Source organism: Haliotis rufescens, unplaced genomic scaffold, assembly GCF_023055435.1.
Source record: "Haliotis rufescens isolate VD_foot unplaced genomic scaffold, xgHalRufe1.0.p SCAF_1, whole genome shotgun sequence".
Classification (NCBI taxonomy): Eukaryota; Metazoa; Mollusca; class Gastropoda; order Lepetellida; family Haliotidae; genus Haliotis; species Haliotis rufescens.
The window spans coordinates 14,716,836-14,729,769 of NW_025963779.1; the positions used below are offsets into that span (position 1 = coordinate 14,716,836).

The window sequence follows — 12,934 nt, forward strand, 5'->3', positions numbered from 1 at the left end:
AGGTCTAAGACATTTACTTCTTTGATAAAACTCACGATCACGGGTATTGTGCTGACAAACTAAGAAACATATATTATATATCTGAGGGAAGTTTGGTAAAGGAACGTTGTGTTCGTGTCGAATGGGGGCGGTCGGGTAGCCTAGTGGTTAAAGCGTTCGCTCGTCACGCCGAAGACCCGGGTTCGATTCCCGACATGGGTACAATGTGTGAAGCCCATTTCTGGTGTCCCCCGCCGTGATATTGCTGGAATATTGCTAAAAGCGGCGTAAAACCAAACTCACTCACTCACTCGTGTCGAATGATCGTAGGTCCTGGGTCACTTCATTTTACACAAAGAACCCGAGGAGGCAGCTGAACGAATACTTTAGTCTAATAACTATTGCAATGGAACAGCATCGAAATGTTTCACAATATAATCACTTTCGGGTTCTGTATTTCAGTGAGAAAATGTCACTTTGTGAATAAAAATACATGTGTTTCGTCGAGAATTAAATATTGAGAAATAACGTGTTAGTCTTAACTTATTTTCGTGTCTATGTATATATAGTTGGTGTCTTCTAGAAAAGATGATAACAACTAGCGATACACATTTTTTTTTTCAGATCTGTTGTCATGTGATCATGTAAAAGACATCGGCGATTACGGTTCAATTAAGTTTCCTGGAAGTGTGGAGGGACCAGTGCAGTAAGTATAATCTGGATAAACCGTGTTCACATCTGGGAACATAATTCCACTTCGAATATCAGTCTAATAATTGTTTGTTCAGTGTAATTCCTGAACACTGATTAGCTGAATGGGTTCTATCTTGTCATATATTTCCCATTTGAATGAGTGAAAAACAATACGTGCACCCACCAGCAAGAACTACTCCCACAAAAGTGGAATGTCGTAAGTTGGGTGAATTTCCCTGCTGTCCCACTGATTCCTATGCGCCATAGGCCAGTACCCTTGTACAACGCTTGGTATACCACACATACAGTACACTCACTTCATGTCTGACATATGTCACAATGTTAAATGCAGTAAATAGAAAACATCAGGGCCAGAGAATGTTCAGTCCTGGTATCTACCGAAACAAATTCCATTGGGTGTGAAAGGGCAAAATAGCGATGAAAGGTTATTTACTGTATAATGAAAGGATCACTGACAATCCAGATATGTTATCGTAAGATATGCCCTGTTTAATGAGGGTGAAACAAGACCAGGAAATACATCCAGGAGAAAATATAGAATGTATCGAGGTCGTGGAGATACTAGCTGTTGTGTAGTGTGTATTGTGGGATGCACAAAGTAAGCTCAAATAAACTGTAGTGAACATGCAAAAAGATCTAATGTGTGCTGATTATGATCATTATATTACTCTAATGATGGTAGAATCTCAGAGGTCAGAGCCTCGTTCAGAGGTTTAAAATTGTTCAAACGGGTATCAATGGTGCCGCCCTTTTGTGCTCTCTCTGTGATGAAAAATTAAGGTCTTCGTTACACTCCAACCAGCAATCATATCATTTGTCAACAGACCAAAGAGTATCTTGAACATAAAACACACCATAATAGTTAAAAACAGCACCTTTTGCCCTCAGTCGTCTGAGGCACCGCAATTCCAGTTGCGTCTCTTGGAAACACCAGAAACCTATGATTGTGGTTTCGAATCCCGGTTCACCCCGATTATGTTTCTAGGTTTGTCAGCACCATACCTGAGCTCGTGGGTTTTACGAAAGTGGTAAACGTCTCAGAAAGAAATTTCACTTCCGACTTTTTTCCCACATCAAGTTGTCACGCCGTGATATAACCGGAATACTGTTCAAAGCGGCGTTAAACCCAGTTTACTCACTCACTCGTTCCATATGTATCCAAGCTAAGCGTGATGGCTTCGAGATTGGTCACATAATGATTTTCATGAGAGGTCACAAAAATGAATGTTCTTTACGTAGCTACAAATCATGCAGCACATTCGCAGAAGCAGAATTTGCGAGACGTTGTGGTTGACATTATGTTTGTGTCCATCAATAGCGTTATTTCTCGCGTATCATTTGGCATGTCGATTTTGAAAAAAAAGCTTCGTCAGCTGAATAATTTATGAAAACGACGTGTGTCATAAACTAGCCATGACTTGCACGTGAAAACTGCTTTCTAAGTTACCAAAGAAAACGAATCATGCAACCGTTTTGTGACAGATTATCGATAATCTGTGTGTCGTTTCTACTTTATATGGTTTTTAACAGAATTACCGTAGTAGGAGTTAACTAATTAATATGTTTCTTCACATTCAAACTATTTCCAGAGGCCGTTCCTGCTCATGGTTGTTGAGAAGAACATCGATGGAGGACGACAGATATCTTAAACTGACGATTAATTCGACTGCTTTAATTCAAAGCCCGAATTGTACAAAGGATTACATTAGGGTATACGATGGTATGTTATATATATTGAACAATAATATTATAATATTAAACAAGAGAGAGAGAGAGAGAGAGAGAGAGAGAAAGAGAGAGAGAGAGAGAGAGAGAGAGAGTCTTTATCGTCGCACTATTCCAGCTATAACCCTGCTACATGACCGCGGCCTGAAAGTTATCGTGTCAGGAAACCAGGCTATCAAGTCATCGATAATATGAACAATCTGGGTACATCTTCCCGACGCAAGGAAGTTAACTGAAAGTCCAGTTTCCACCCTTGCCGAACTAGGCTGGAATTTCGGGGCCAGTGGTTATTAGAAGTTATGTCCCTTCTATGTAACCCCTTTTGACCAATCAGATTCCACCTCTTATATCACTTGCACATGATTCAAACAATATGGCGGCGCCAAGACAAGACGATCTGATCGATAATCAAAATTTATATTGTAAAGAACGTGTCTAACTTCGCAATGTGCATCAAATCACGTGAGCACCTTGATTAAAAACATGAAAAGATTTGGAAAATATCTGTTGACGCCGAGTTGGTGCATTGCAATCGACCGAAGTCTGCAAGGCAGTTCACGAACCGAAAGTCGATTTCGTTACGCCATTTTGATTTGACAATGAGTCCGGTCATTATATAACTCAATAATTCCAGCCTCGTCCGACAGGGGTTGAAATTTGACTTACATAGTCAGTTAACTGACTTGCCTCCGGAAGATGTCGGAGTACGATGACACGTCATCACCATATATCATGGTGATCGATCAAAAAGTAGAAAGTAAGAGAGAGTGTCGATGTGGTGATAAAGAGGTCGTTGATGCCGAGAAAGCGAAACAGATAGACAGAGACAGACAGATTGAGAAACAACGAAGCTTTCCATACGACCGCACAGGATCATACATGGAGACGAATGTAACATGTTTTGGATAATCTCAATATGACACGTTTCTTTCAGCAAAGTGGATATTTTATGTTTATGTAATTTGTGTTTTCAGGTCAATCATCATCAAGCCCTTTAATTGGACGCTTTTGTGGTGGGAAAGTATCAGAGCTTTCTATTTTCGGAAACAATGTCTTTATCACTTCAGCCATGTCTGGTCAAGGATTTTTCGATATTGACTACAGTTCAGGTTGGTTAATGAAAATATACTTTTGTAATTATGATATGGTATTTTTGTCATGCGATAGAAAGAAATCCGAGTTTGTTTTTTATGTAATTAAAAAAAAAAAAGAACTGAATATGCCTACTTAACAATTACTTTCTCCCGCAACAGTTTGTAAAAGGAATCTGTTGCTGGGTAATTTTATGTAAATATAAATTAGTTAAGTGAAGACTGAGGTAAGAAATGAATTTGCAACCACATGCCCCCTACCATGTTTTGTGCCGAAAAAGGCTTATTTATTGTTTTTCATAGATAAGATGTCTGAGGTACCCATCAACAGTTGTGTATTTTGGCAAAACAAAATGTAAAGATATAAATCAAAATATATCTTAAGAAACGTGACACTGTAGAAATATCCTTTCAGTGCTGACTCAGCGCCAGTACAGTACATTTTTTATACGAAGAATATCTTACTTAAGATATTTTCACTCAAACATGAAAAAATCAATTTAGAGGAACAGTTTCCTTTGCTCCTCATTTAATATGGCAATTGAGAGATCACTTGTGACTTTGATGATCTGATTTAATAATATCAATGTTAAATCGAGAGATTATAATTTTTTTGCACGTCAGTCATATGATATGCAATAACGTCATAAAACTGAAATACCGTTCAAAGCACGCACTCGTTTCATGTGTAAAGATTTTATATATAATCTTGAAATAAATTGTTTCAGTATTTCTGGCCTCGTGAACAATAGCGCCAAAAAAGAAATAATTGTGTGTTCTGTAACTCTGCATCATGACACCGTTGTCTAAATTGCTTAATAAATAATTCACATCGCCAAACGTAGAAAAAACATGTAAGAAAGTAATATTCTCATCTTTGATAACCAGTTTACTGAACCGTTATCATCACACGCTCTTAACATATTATAACAAGCCAAATGAAATGATAATGTACGATACATTATGCCAATATACAATACATACATTATACATTATCATGTGTGATAATTGTTTCAAATAAAACATGCATTAACTCATTTTGTCTCATGACTCATGACGAAATATAAATGCTCATGTCACAAAATCACGGATTGCCCAGTCTCCGGAGACAGCGCAATACGCTGTGCCGTGTTGCGTCTCTCAGACGTGCCAGAAGTCTTGGTCATGGGTGCGAATCCCAGTTCGTCCTGATTATGTTGGTTTGTCAGCTTTATGCCTTCCCTCAAGGGCTTCCCCCAAACTGTAAACGTTTAAGACCTGCATCTCCAAACTATGATATAACTTAAATACTGTTCAATGCAGTTGTGAAGCAACTCACTTTGTCCTTCATGCACGCCACCAATGGTTAACACATACGTCTTTGAATGCATGTAACCTATACTAATAACAGATTTTGATTAATTTTCAGGTTTAACCGTTCTCTTGGATGAAACGAAGTACCTTTATCCCGACAGGAAGAGCATCCTAACATCTCCAAATTATCCCTTAAATTATCCACGGTACTTACATTTTCATGCAGACTGATCTAAATTTACTTCCCCACGAAAAGTGTTTGTAAGGTTTGAATTCTTACTTGTTCAACTGTTTCATGATAACATGATAATAGTCTTCATTTTCCATGGGAATTCAATGTTTCATTGCTTGGTTTTGATCACACACTGGTTTGCCTGGTCGAGACTTGATAATGTACATTCCGCCTTGATATAGACGGAATATTTAGAGCAACGTTCAAAATATAGTTTAATTAATCAAATATACTGAACAACAAAAGTTCCTGTGACATTGAATAAGATTAATTGCAAAGTAATGTGTTTTACCAAATCTGAAACTATTTCGGTTTGCAACAGATAAAAGACTTCTGTAAGCGTTCAAATGGTTTAATATCCATACTGACTTCAGAAAATGCGGGATTTCATTTTTAAAAAAACATGAGCCTGCCAAAATGTCAATTTTCAAATCAATAGCGTGTGTGTCCACCTCTGGTTGCGATGCAAGCAACACATTTTCGTCTCATTGAATGGACCAGGCGTCGCACAAAATCCTGCGGGATATCTGTCCATATCTGCTGGAGCATGTTTCGAAGTTCCTGGAGTGTCTGTGGAACACGTGGTTGACGTCGAAGGCGCAGATCCATCTCATCCCGCATGTGCTCGATTGGTGAGAGATCAGGGGTGCGAGCCGGCAAGGGGGTGACATTCACGTTGTTTTGTTGAGGAGAAACCTGAACAAGCCGAGCAATATGAGGCCGGGTATTGTTATGTTGAAAAGTAATGCCTGGGCCATGACGACGTAAAAAACGGTAGAACAACAGGTTCGATGATCTCGTCGCGGTAGCGCTGTCCATTGAGATTTCCCTCTACCACTATCAAACGGGTCCCTTGTCTTGTCGTAATCCCACCACGTACCCTAATGCTGCCGGCATGACACAATGATTGACGTAACGTTCATCGCTGTGGCTGAGGTGAATACGAGACTCGTCAGTGAATAGAACTTGTCCCCACTGCATGGCAGTCCAGCGTAGACGCCGTCTGCACCACTGTAGACGTGCTTGATGGTGGTTTCCTGTAAAAATGAGACGTCTGGCGGGTCCTCTGGCGACAATCCCTGCACATCTTGTGACTTAATTCCATGCATGTACTACAATATTGAAAACCAAACTTTACTTGTTTGAAAAATACACTAAAATATTGGTGTCACAGGAACTTTTGTTGTTGAGTATATATATGTCAACGCCAGAGAATACTTAGTCTCAATTATCTGCCGAAACAGGTTTCATTGGGCGTAAAAGGCAAAATAGTGGCGACAATTACATGAATGGATCTCTTACAATCACTGATAACGCCAGTGTATTCCGCTCTACAGGTAGCACTCACACACAATTTGCACAAACAAGTAAGTGTTTGTTTGTTATTCAGGAATGCTGAATTCTCTTGGACACTAACGACATACGTAGAAAAAGTTGTCGTTGAAGTGATGTCGTCACAGATAGAGATGTCAGAAGGCTGCGTCAACGACAGAGCTGAAGCATACGATGGTAAGCACTATCTGATTATCATTCAGGCAACTGAAGTACAGTAAACTACGGTTAAAACGAACTCAAAGGGACCACTAAATTTAGTTCGTTATAACCGTAGTTCATTTTAAGCATGTATACAGCATATCTGTAACAACTGGCAGGGACTAAAAACTACGTTCGTTATATCGGTCAGTTCGTTATAAGCGTGTTCGTTATAAACGTAGTTTACTGTAAAGAGTAATGAGTAACGAATAAAATAAAGCGACAAATCCTTATCCAGCATCATAAGACATCTCTGCTTTGAAAACGTTCTGATTTCTATATCAGCAACAACAGTGCTTTATCCTGAGAGAGCACATCTGTATCAATGTAATTTTCAAGCATACATTTAATGTAATGGGTTCCTTTGTATGTTTACATTTGTAAGTACGTCCACAAAACGATAATCCGTATGGTGAAATTTCCGGATTAATGAGGTCCGGACTGTTTCACAGTTTATTTAATCAATGTCTGTATCTATATCATATATGCCCATGTAGGGATTCTGTAGCAGAACAGGTGGCTCATGCGTGTTTTAGAGCTACCAGTTGCAAATGAGGCTCTATCGTGATTAAACGGCGTGACCTGGCTCATATTCTGTGATCACATGACTTTGCTCATCGTATCAACCACTGGTGTGTTCGACCCATTTTCTTGGGTGGCTATGACAAAACTGGAATGAATGTTAATTGCGGTGTGAAAAAGCATTCACTCTCTCACACATTTACAACAGCAATATACTTGTTCCAGGTGCGTCAAAGAAAGACAAACTTCTTGGAAAGTGGTGTGGCACAGAGACGCCATCATTTGAAAGTTCTGGAGAAAGTCTGACCATCGTATTGTTTAGCAACGACAACGAAATCGCTGGCAAGGGGTTTAAAATCAAGTACTACAATGAGAAAGGTATTTTTACTTAGTAGAAAAGACGATGGTGGGTAGTTGGGATCTCGACACAATCCGTGAAGTCCCTGAAATGGGAATTCATGCATAGAATTGATTACAAGTATCCTATGCTTGTCGAAAGAACGACTTGAAAGTTCAGTGGCGGTGATCATAATATCAACCACTGTCTTGTCTGATACAGACTCGATTATTTACAGTCGTAAATAGCTTGAATATTAATTGGTGTGGAATAAAAGTAGCAAAGAAACAAGGTGATGGACACCGAAATTATGTAGGCCTTTATATATTATCGCTTTTATTTTGTGTTGGGTGTTCACGTGATGGAGAAACACAAATTGTTTTTCAACAGTAGAGCGTTTGTATCACCGTGATTCCGAGTACCCAGGTACTATGTTTCCAGGGTATTATGATACGCAAGGGAAATGTATGTGCTAAGTTGGTCTTAGGAGTGATATAGATGGTGACGCTACTTCCCAAACGAAGCTATAGGTCAAGGGTATTTAACACAATAGAATGGGGATATGTATAGTCCACTGGATAGTAGCTGCTTAAGGCCTTAATCCCAAACCCCTTCAGACATTAACGTTTGGATAGACGATGGGCTAATGGTTAAAGCGTTCGCTTGTCACGCCGTACACTCAGGTTCGATTCCCGACATGGGTACAATGTGTGAAGCCCAAGTCTGGTGTCCCCCGTCGTAGTATTGCTGGAATATTGCTAAAAGCGGCGTAAAACCATACTCACTCACTTTGATAAACGACTAGAGGGGATAACAAATACGACGAAAACACGCCATAGTATGAGTACTACTTGTATTTCATTTGGATATTTCAGAATCAGATCGTGGATACATCATTGGAGGTGTAGTTGGCGGTGTACTGGTAATTTTAGTGATTGGAGCAGCTGTATTCATCTGTGTTAAAAGACCGTGTAAATCTCGACATAACATGGTACAAGCAAAGTATGTGTACAAACATTAAGTTACTAATAAGGAGCATGCCGTTCAGATATGACCGATACGAGAGAATACGGAGAACAGTTTAAATCTTAAAGCACAATGTACATAGGTTTACATCTGGTAGAATATTGAATTAATAGAGACAACAATTGTATGTTGAAGGACATCTTCCTCGGCAAGGGCGTTAACTGACTATAAAAGTCCAGTTTCCACCCTTGCCGAACTAGGCCTGAATTCCGGAGTTTATTTGGCGGGACTAACGATTCGTATGCATAGTCCAATCAAAATCGCGAACTAGACATCCGGTTAGTAAACAACATGGATTTCAAAGTGCAGACTTCGGTCGATTGCATTATTTGAAAAGCATGTGTACCGCCAGCCGGGCAAATCTTTTCATGTTTTAATGGAGGTGCTCAAGTGATGTGATGCAGATCGTCTTGACTGAGCGCCGCCATTTTGATGGAAGCAAATGCAAGTGATATGAGAGATGGAATCTTATTGGTCATTAGGAGGGACATAGAAGGGAGATAATTCACTGTTGGCGCTACTGGCAAGCTTTGAAATTCAAACCTAGTTCGGCAAGGTTGGAAACTGGACTTTTGTAGTCAGTTAACACCCTTGTCTCGGGAAGATGGTTACAGGAAAGAGGGGCCAAACCCCCCCGAACCAGTTTAATTTTTTTACTTTGTATGCACAGATTTGTCAGGTTAATTAGATAATCTCATTAAAAACAGATCTTAGTGGACGCAACACGAAAGTTTTGAGAACATCCCATTACTTGTCTTAGTAAGGCCTTTCGCGAAACAAGCCCCCCAAAGTCGACATTAGCCAATCAGAAAGCAGTTCTCTCGAACTTACGGCGCTAATATCGACGTAGCTGCTTTCGTTGCAGACTACGTTCTGAAAGATATTTCGACTAAGTTCTCAATTCATAATGTGAAAACTGAACAATAGAAAATTTTTGAATGTCTAATTGGTGGCCGTGATTGAACGGCAGTACTTCCCGCGGGCTATGGAAAGTCTCTAACGTTTTAAATGTGTATCCAAATGAAGCGAGAGATGGATGATAATCTAGCATTGTGAGTATGTTACAGCCCGTAACTGTCGTTCTGAGTGTCCACTTTACGTTTTCGAGGTTGCATGACGAGAACTGTAATGAGATGTCTTTTAAATTGTATACGCCTGCATGAACTAAGATCTGATTTTAATGAGTTTGTTTTGAGATGAATCGTGCTGAAAGTCTCACACTTATATGTAGATTCTCGTTATACAATTTGAAGTTTGTGGAGCGGGATCAGATCGGGACCATTAATAGATGATATGACAAGGGGCGTATTGATTCCCAATGGTATATGGTAATACTTTCACCTGTTTGCTTCTACTGAGTAGCATATTATTCACACGATCCCTACGCTTTTTATCCCCCGCCGGGCCAGGATGGCCGAAGGGGGATTATGTCGTGGCGCAGTCCGTCCGTCCGTCCGTCCCTCCCTCTATCCGTCTGTCCGTCCCACAGAGGGTACTAAGCTTGTGAAATCAACTCCTCCTACAGCTTCCAGAGAATATCCCTGACAATCTACACACAAGATGTCGACATGTTGATGATACGCCTATCGCAGTCCCGTTTCATTTCGACTAATTTTGACAGAGTTACTGCCCCTGTTTTACGGCGTTTCATTTGCCTAATTGTGAGAGAGGGTACTAAGCTTGTGAAATCAACTCCTCCTACAGTTTCTAGAGAATATCCCTGACACTCTACACACAAGATGTCGACATGTTGATGATACGCATATCGCAGTCCCGTTTCATTTCGACTAATTTTGACAGAGTTACTGCCCCTGTTTTACGGAGCTTCATGAAAAATACAAAGAAAATATAAACTCGTTAAAAGAATTCATGCGGGGGATGTTGTGCTCTCAGAGCACTCTTGTCTTAAATGGAATGGGCATCCAGTGCTGCATATGTCTGGAGAGACGTGAACATCAGATGCGACACCTGTCTGTAGAGACGTGGACACCTACAGCTACATTTGTCTGTAGAAACGTGTACACCTGGTGCTACACTTGTCGAACGAGACGTGAACTACTGATTCCCGATCTGTGTGTAGAGACGTGAACACCTGGTGTCTGTAAAGACTTGAACACCTTGTACTACATCTGTCTGTAGAGGCGTGAATACTTGACGTGACACTTGTCTAGACGTTGCTGTTGTATATGTATTTTAGCTATTATTCGAGATTAAATCGATCAATCATAATGTATATGTATGTCAAAATAAAATATCTGATTCAACCATTTCAAGGGTTTTGTTACGTCCATTTGATGCACTTGTAGAAGTCGATCATTGTATTTTCTGAAATTTATTTATTAAATATATATTTTATGTAATTTATCTTTGTTATGTTCTGCGATTTACGGTGAATTTTTGCACTAGAAGGCGGACCGAAAGATCTTTTATATGTCAACACACGTTTTTTGCGCGTATGAGTGAGTCATCATTCACGACGCCCTCGGGACAGTCAATGGACTAAAGATTTACAGCTTGAGACAGGCGGAAGTGTAAGTGATTAAGGACTGTAAGTGATTTGTATGAGGGGAACAGCAATCGCCTGTGTTGATAATGGATCGACTGTTCACTCGTACTGCGGGGAAGAAATTATAGCATACCTCCAGATAACACAAGCTGCGTATTGTGTACGCTATGCACAACACATCACCATGTGTCTCGTTTATTCTTGCTTGTATGGTTGTTGTAAGCTAAAGTGATCAGTCACACACTTGGGGCACCACATGGAGGCATCACTTGTTACTCGGAGGAGGGGGGAGTGACGGGGTTGAAGTGGGGTGGGGCTGGGTCAGGTTGAGGAGTTTGTGTAGAGTCTGGATATCTTTCAGCTTCTGCTGCAAATACGGGCTTTGATATATTTTGTAAACTTCTTGCAACAATTTGTTTTTGTGCTACTGTACACAATTTCTGTTTTTTTGTGTCCAACAACCTGAAGCATATTTATTTATTTCAGACAATTTCTGAAATAGTTTATTTTTTTATATAATCCCAGGTCCCCGCACCCATCATTCAATGCAACCAGGACATACTTAATACTGGACTAGACAAACCAGTGACTGATTTATGTAGAACATTCCACCCAGTCGGGACACGATGAGTCATCGAGACAGGCCACTATATTCAATTATTTGTCGTCTTTTACAAAAGCCACGTCCTAGTGTTATAGAACATTGGGTTCGAACTCACGTCCAAGAATTATAATTAAAAAAAGGGATTTGAACTGACGCCCAAGAAATATATGCAAAACTAATGTGGGATTCAAACTCAGGGCCAATAATTGTAATCAAAAGAAATATGGAATTCGAATTCACGTCCAAGAATTACAGTCAAAAGCATTATGGGATTCGAACTCCGGGCCAAGAATTACAATCCAAAGCAATATGGGATTGGAACTCACGACAACTGAGAAGCGACGCCTTAAACATAGACAGACCACTGGGCCACATAGCATAGAAATATACAGACATTTCTTAATTAATCTCATTATGAATCCCTCTCACAAGGGTCGCGTTAACATTCCTTGTGTTTTAATTGGGATAATGTGCAAGTTAAGTTTGAGGGGTTACCCACTGTGAAAATGATATTCTTTAAGACAGGGCTTGTAAGTGAGTTTGAATCTGTAATGAAACCAGTTTTTAACGAAAAGGGTTAGCATGTCCTGTTCTACAGGAATCACCCGTCTACGAGTACGCAGTGTTGCCGTGCTGACGAACACCAAAACAACATCAACAGGGCGAATCTTGGATCATAGGTTTTATGGGACGATTCCTAATTAAGTACTAGGCATTCCCATGGACACCAATTGTATTTCCCTGCTTGTTCGTCAGCTTCTTTATGCTTATTGATTTAGAATTTCCTCTAGGATTGGCAAAATCAAAACAAGGGAATTTGGCCAAGAAATTAAACTTGAGCTTCAGGTATATCGATTATCATATATAGTTCAATAACGGTCGAATAACCAAGTCTGTTCCACTGATTTATGCACCTGAACTTAAAGAATATGAGACCAGTGAACCTGCCTCATGTTTAGACCTATGCACGTAGATTATTTTTAGTGACGAAAAACTCACCAGAAGACGAGCGATGACTTCACGTGTTCAATATGCAACTTAAATGTATGTCGAGCAATATCCTAGATCCTCCAGTCTACATTTCACATTCTTTAGGTGCAACCGAGCATGCTGTCAGAATCGTACAATGAACTCTGCTTTCAAGAGAGCCTTCTGATTATTACGGAAATGTTTTGGTCGCTTTCTTTTAATGATAAACAAATATCTCCTTACAGTTGGAGATGAAGTTTACATGTTTAAATACCAAGTGGCAACATGACGCTTTGAAAGCATCTCGAAAACAAGTATAGTCAATCATTTTGTCATTCATCACAATAAAGCAGATTTCATTTTATTTTTCTCCTTTGATAGATGATAATGTCCTCGACGGATG

General features: G+C 39.8%; 1 protein-coding gene across 2 annotated transcripts in view; it reads left to right on the forward strand.

Moving 5' to 3' along the window:
* Positions 1–8,559, forward strand: part of LOC124146831 (cubilin-like) — an 82,868-nt gene extending 74,309 nt beyond the window's left edge. For both annotated transcript variants that reach the window (XM_048389315.1, XM_048389344.1), the window contains exons 20-26: positions 604–685; positions 2,283–2,413; positions 3,393–3,527; positions 4,918–5,008; positions 6,425–6,543; positions 7,315–7,467; positions 8,302–8,559. In XM_048389315.1, the coding sequence (XP_048245272.1) occupies positions 604–685; positions 2,283–2,413; positions 3,393–3,527; positions 4,918–5,008; positions 6,425–6,543; positions 7,315–7,467; positions 8,302–8,447 (857 nt within the window). In that variant the 3' untranslated portion in view covers positions 8,448–8,559. The remainder of the gene's footprint in view (positions 1–603; positions 686–2,282; positions 2,414–3,392; positions 3,528–4,917; positions 5,009–6,424; positions 6,544–7,314; positions 7,468–8,301) is intronic.
* Positions 8,560–12,934: the final 4,375 nt, after the last annotated feature.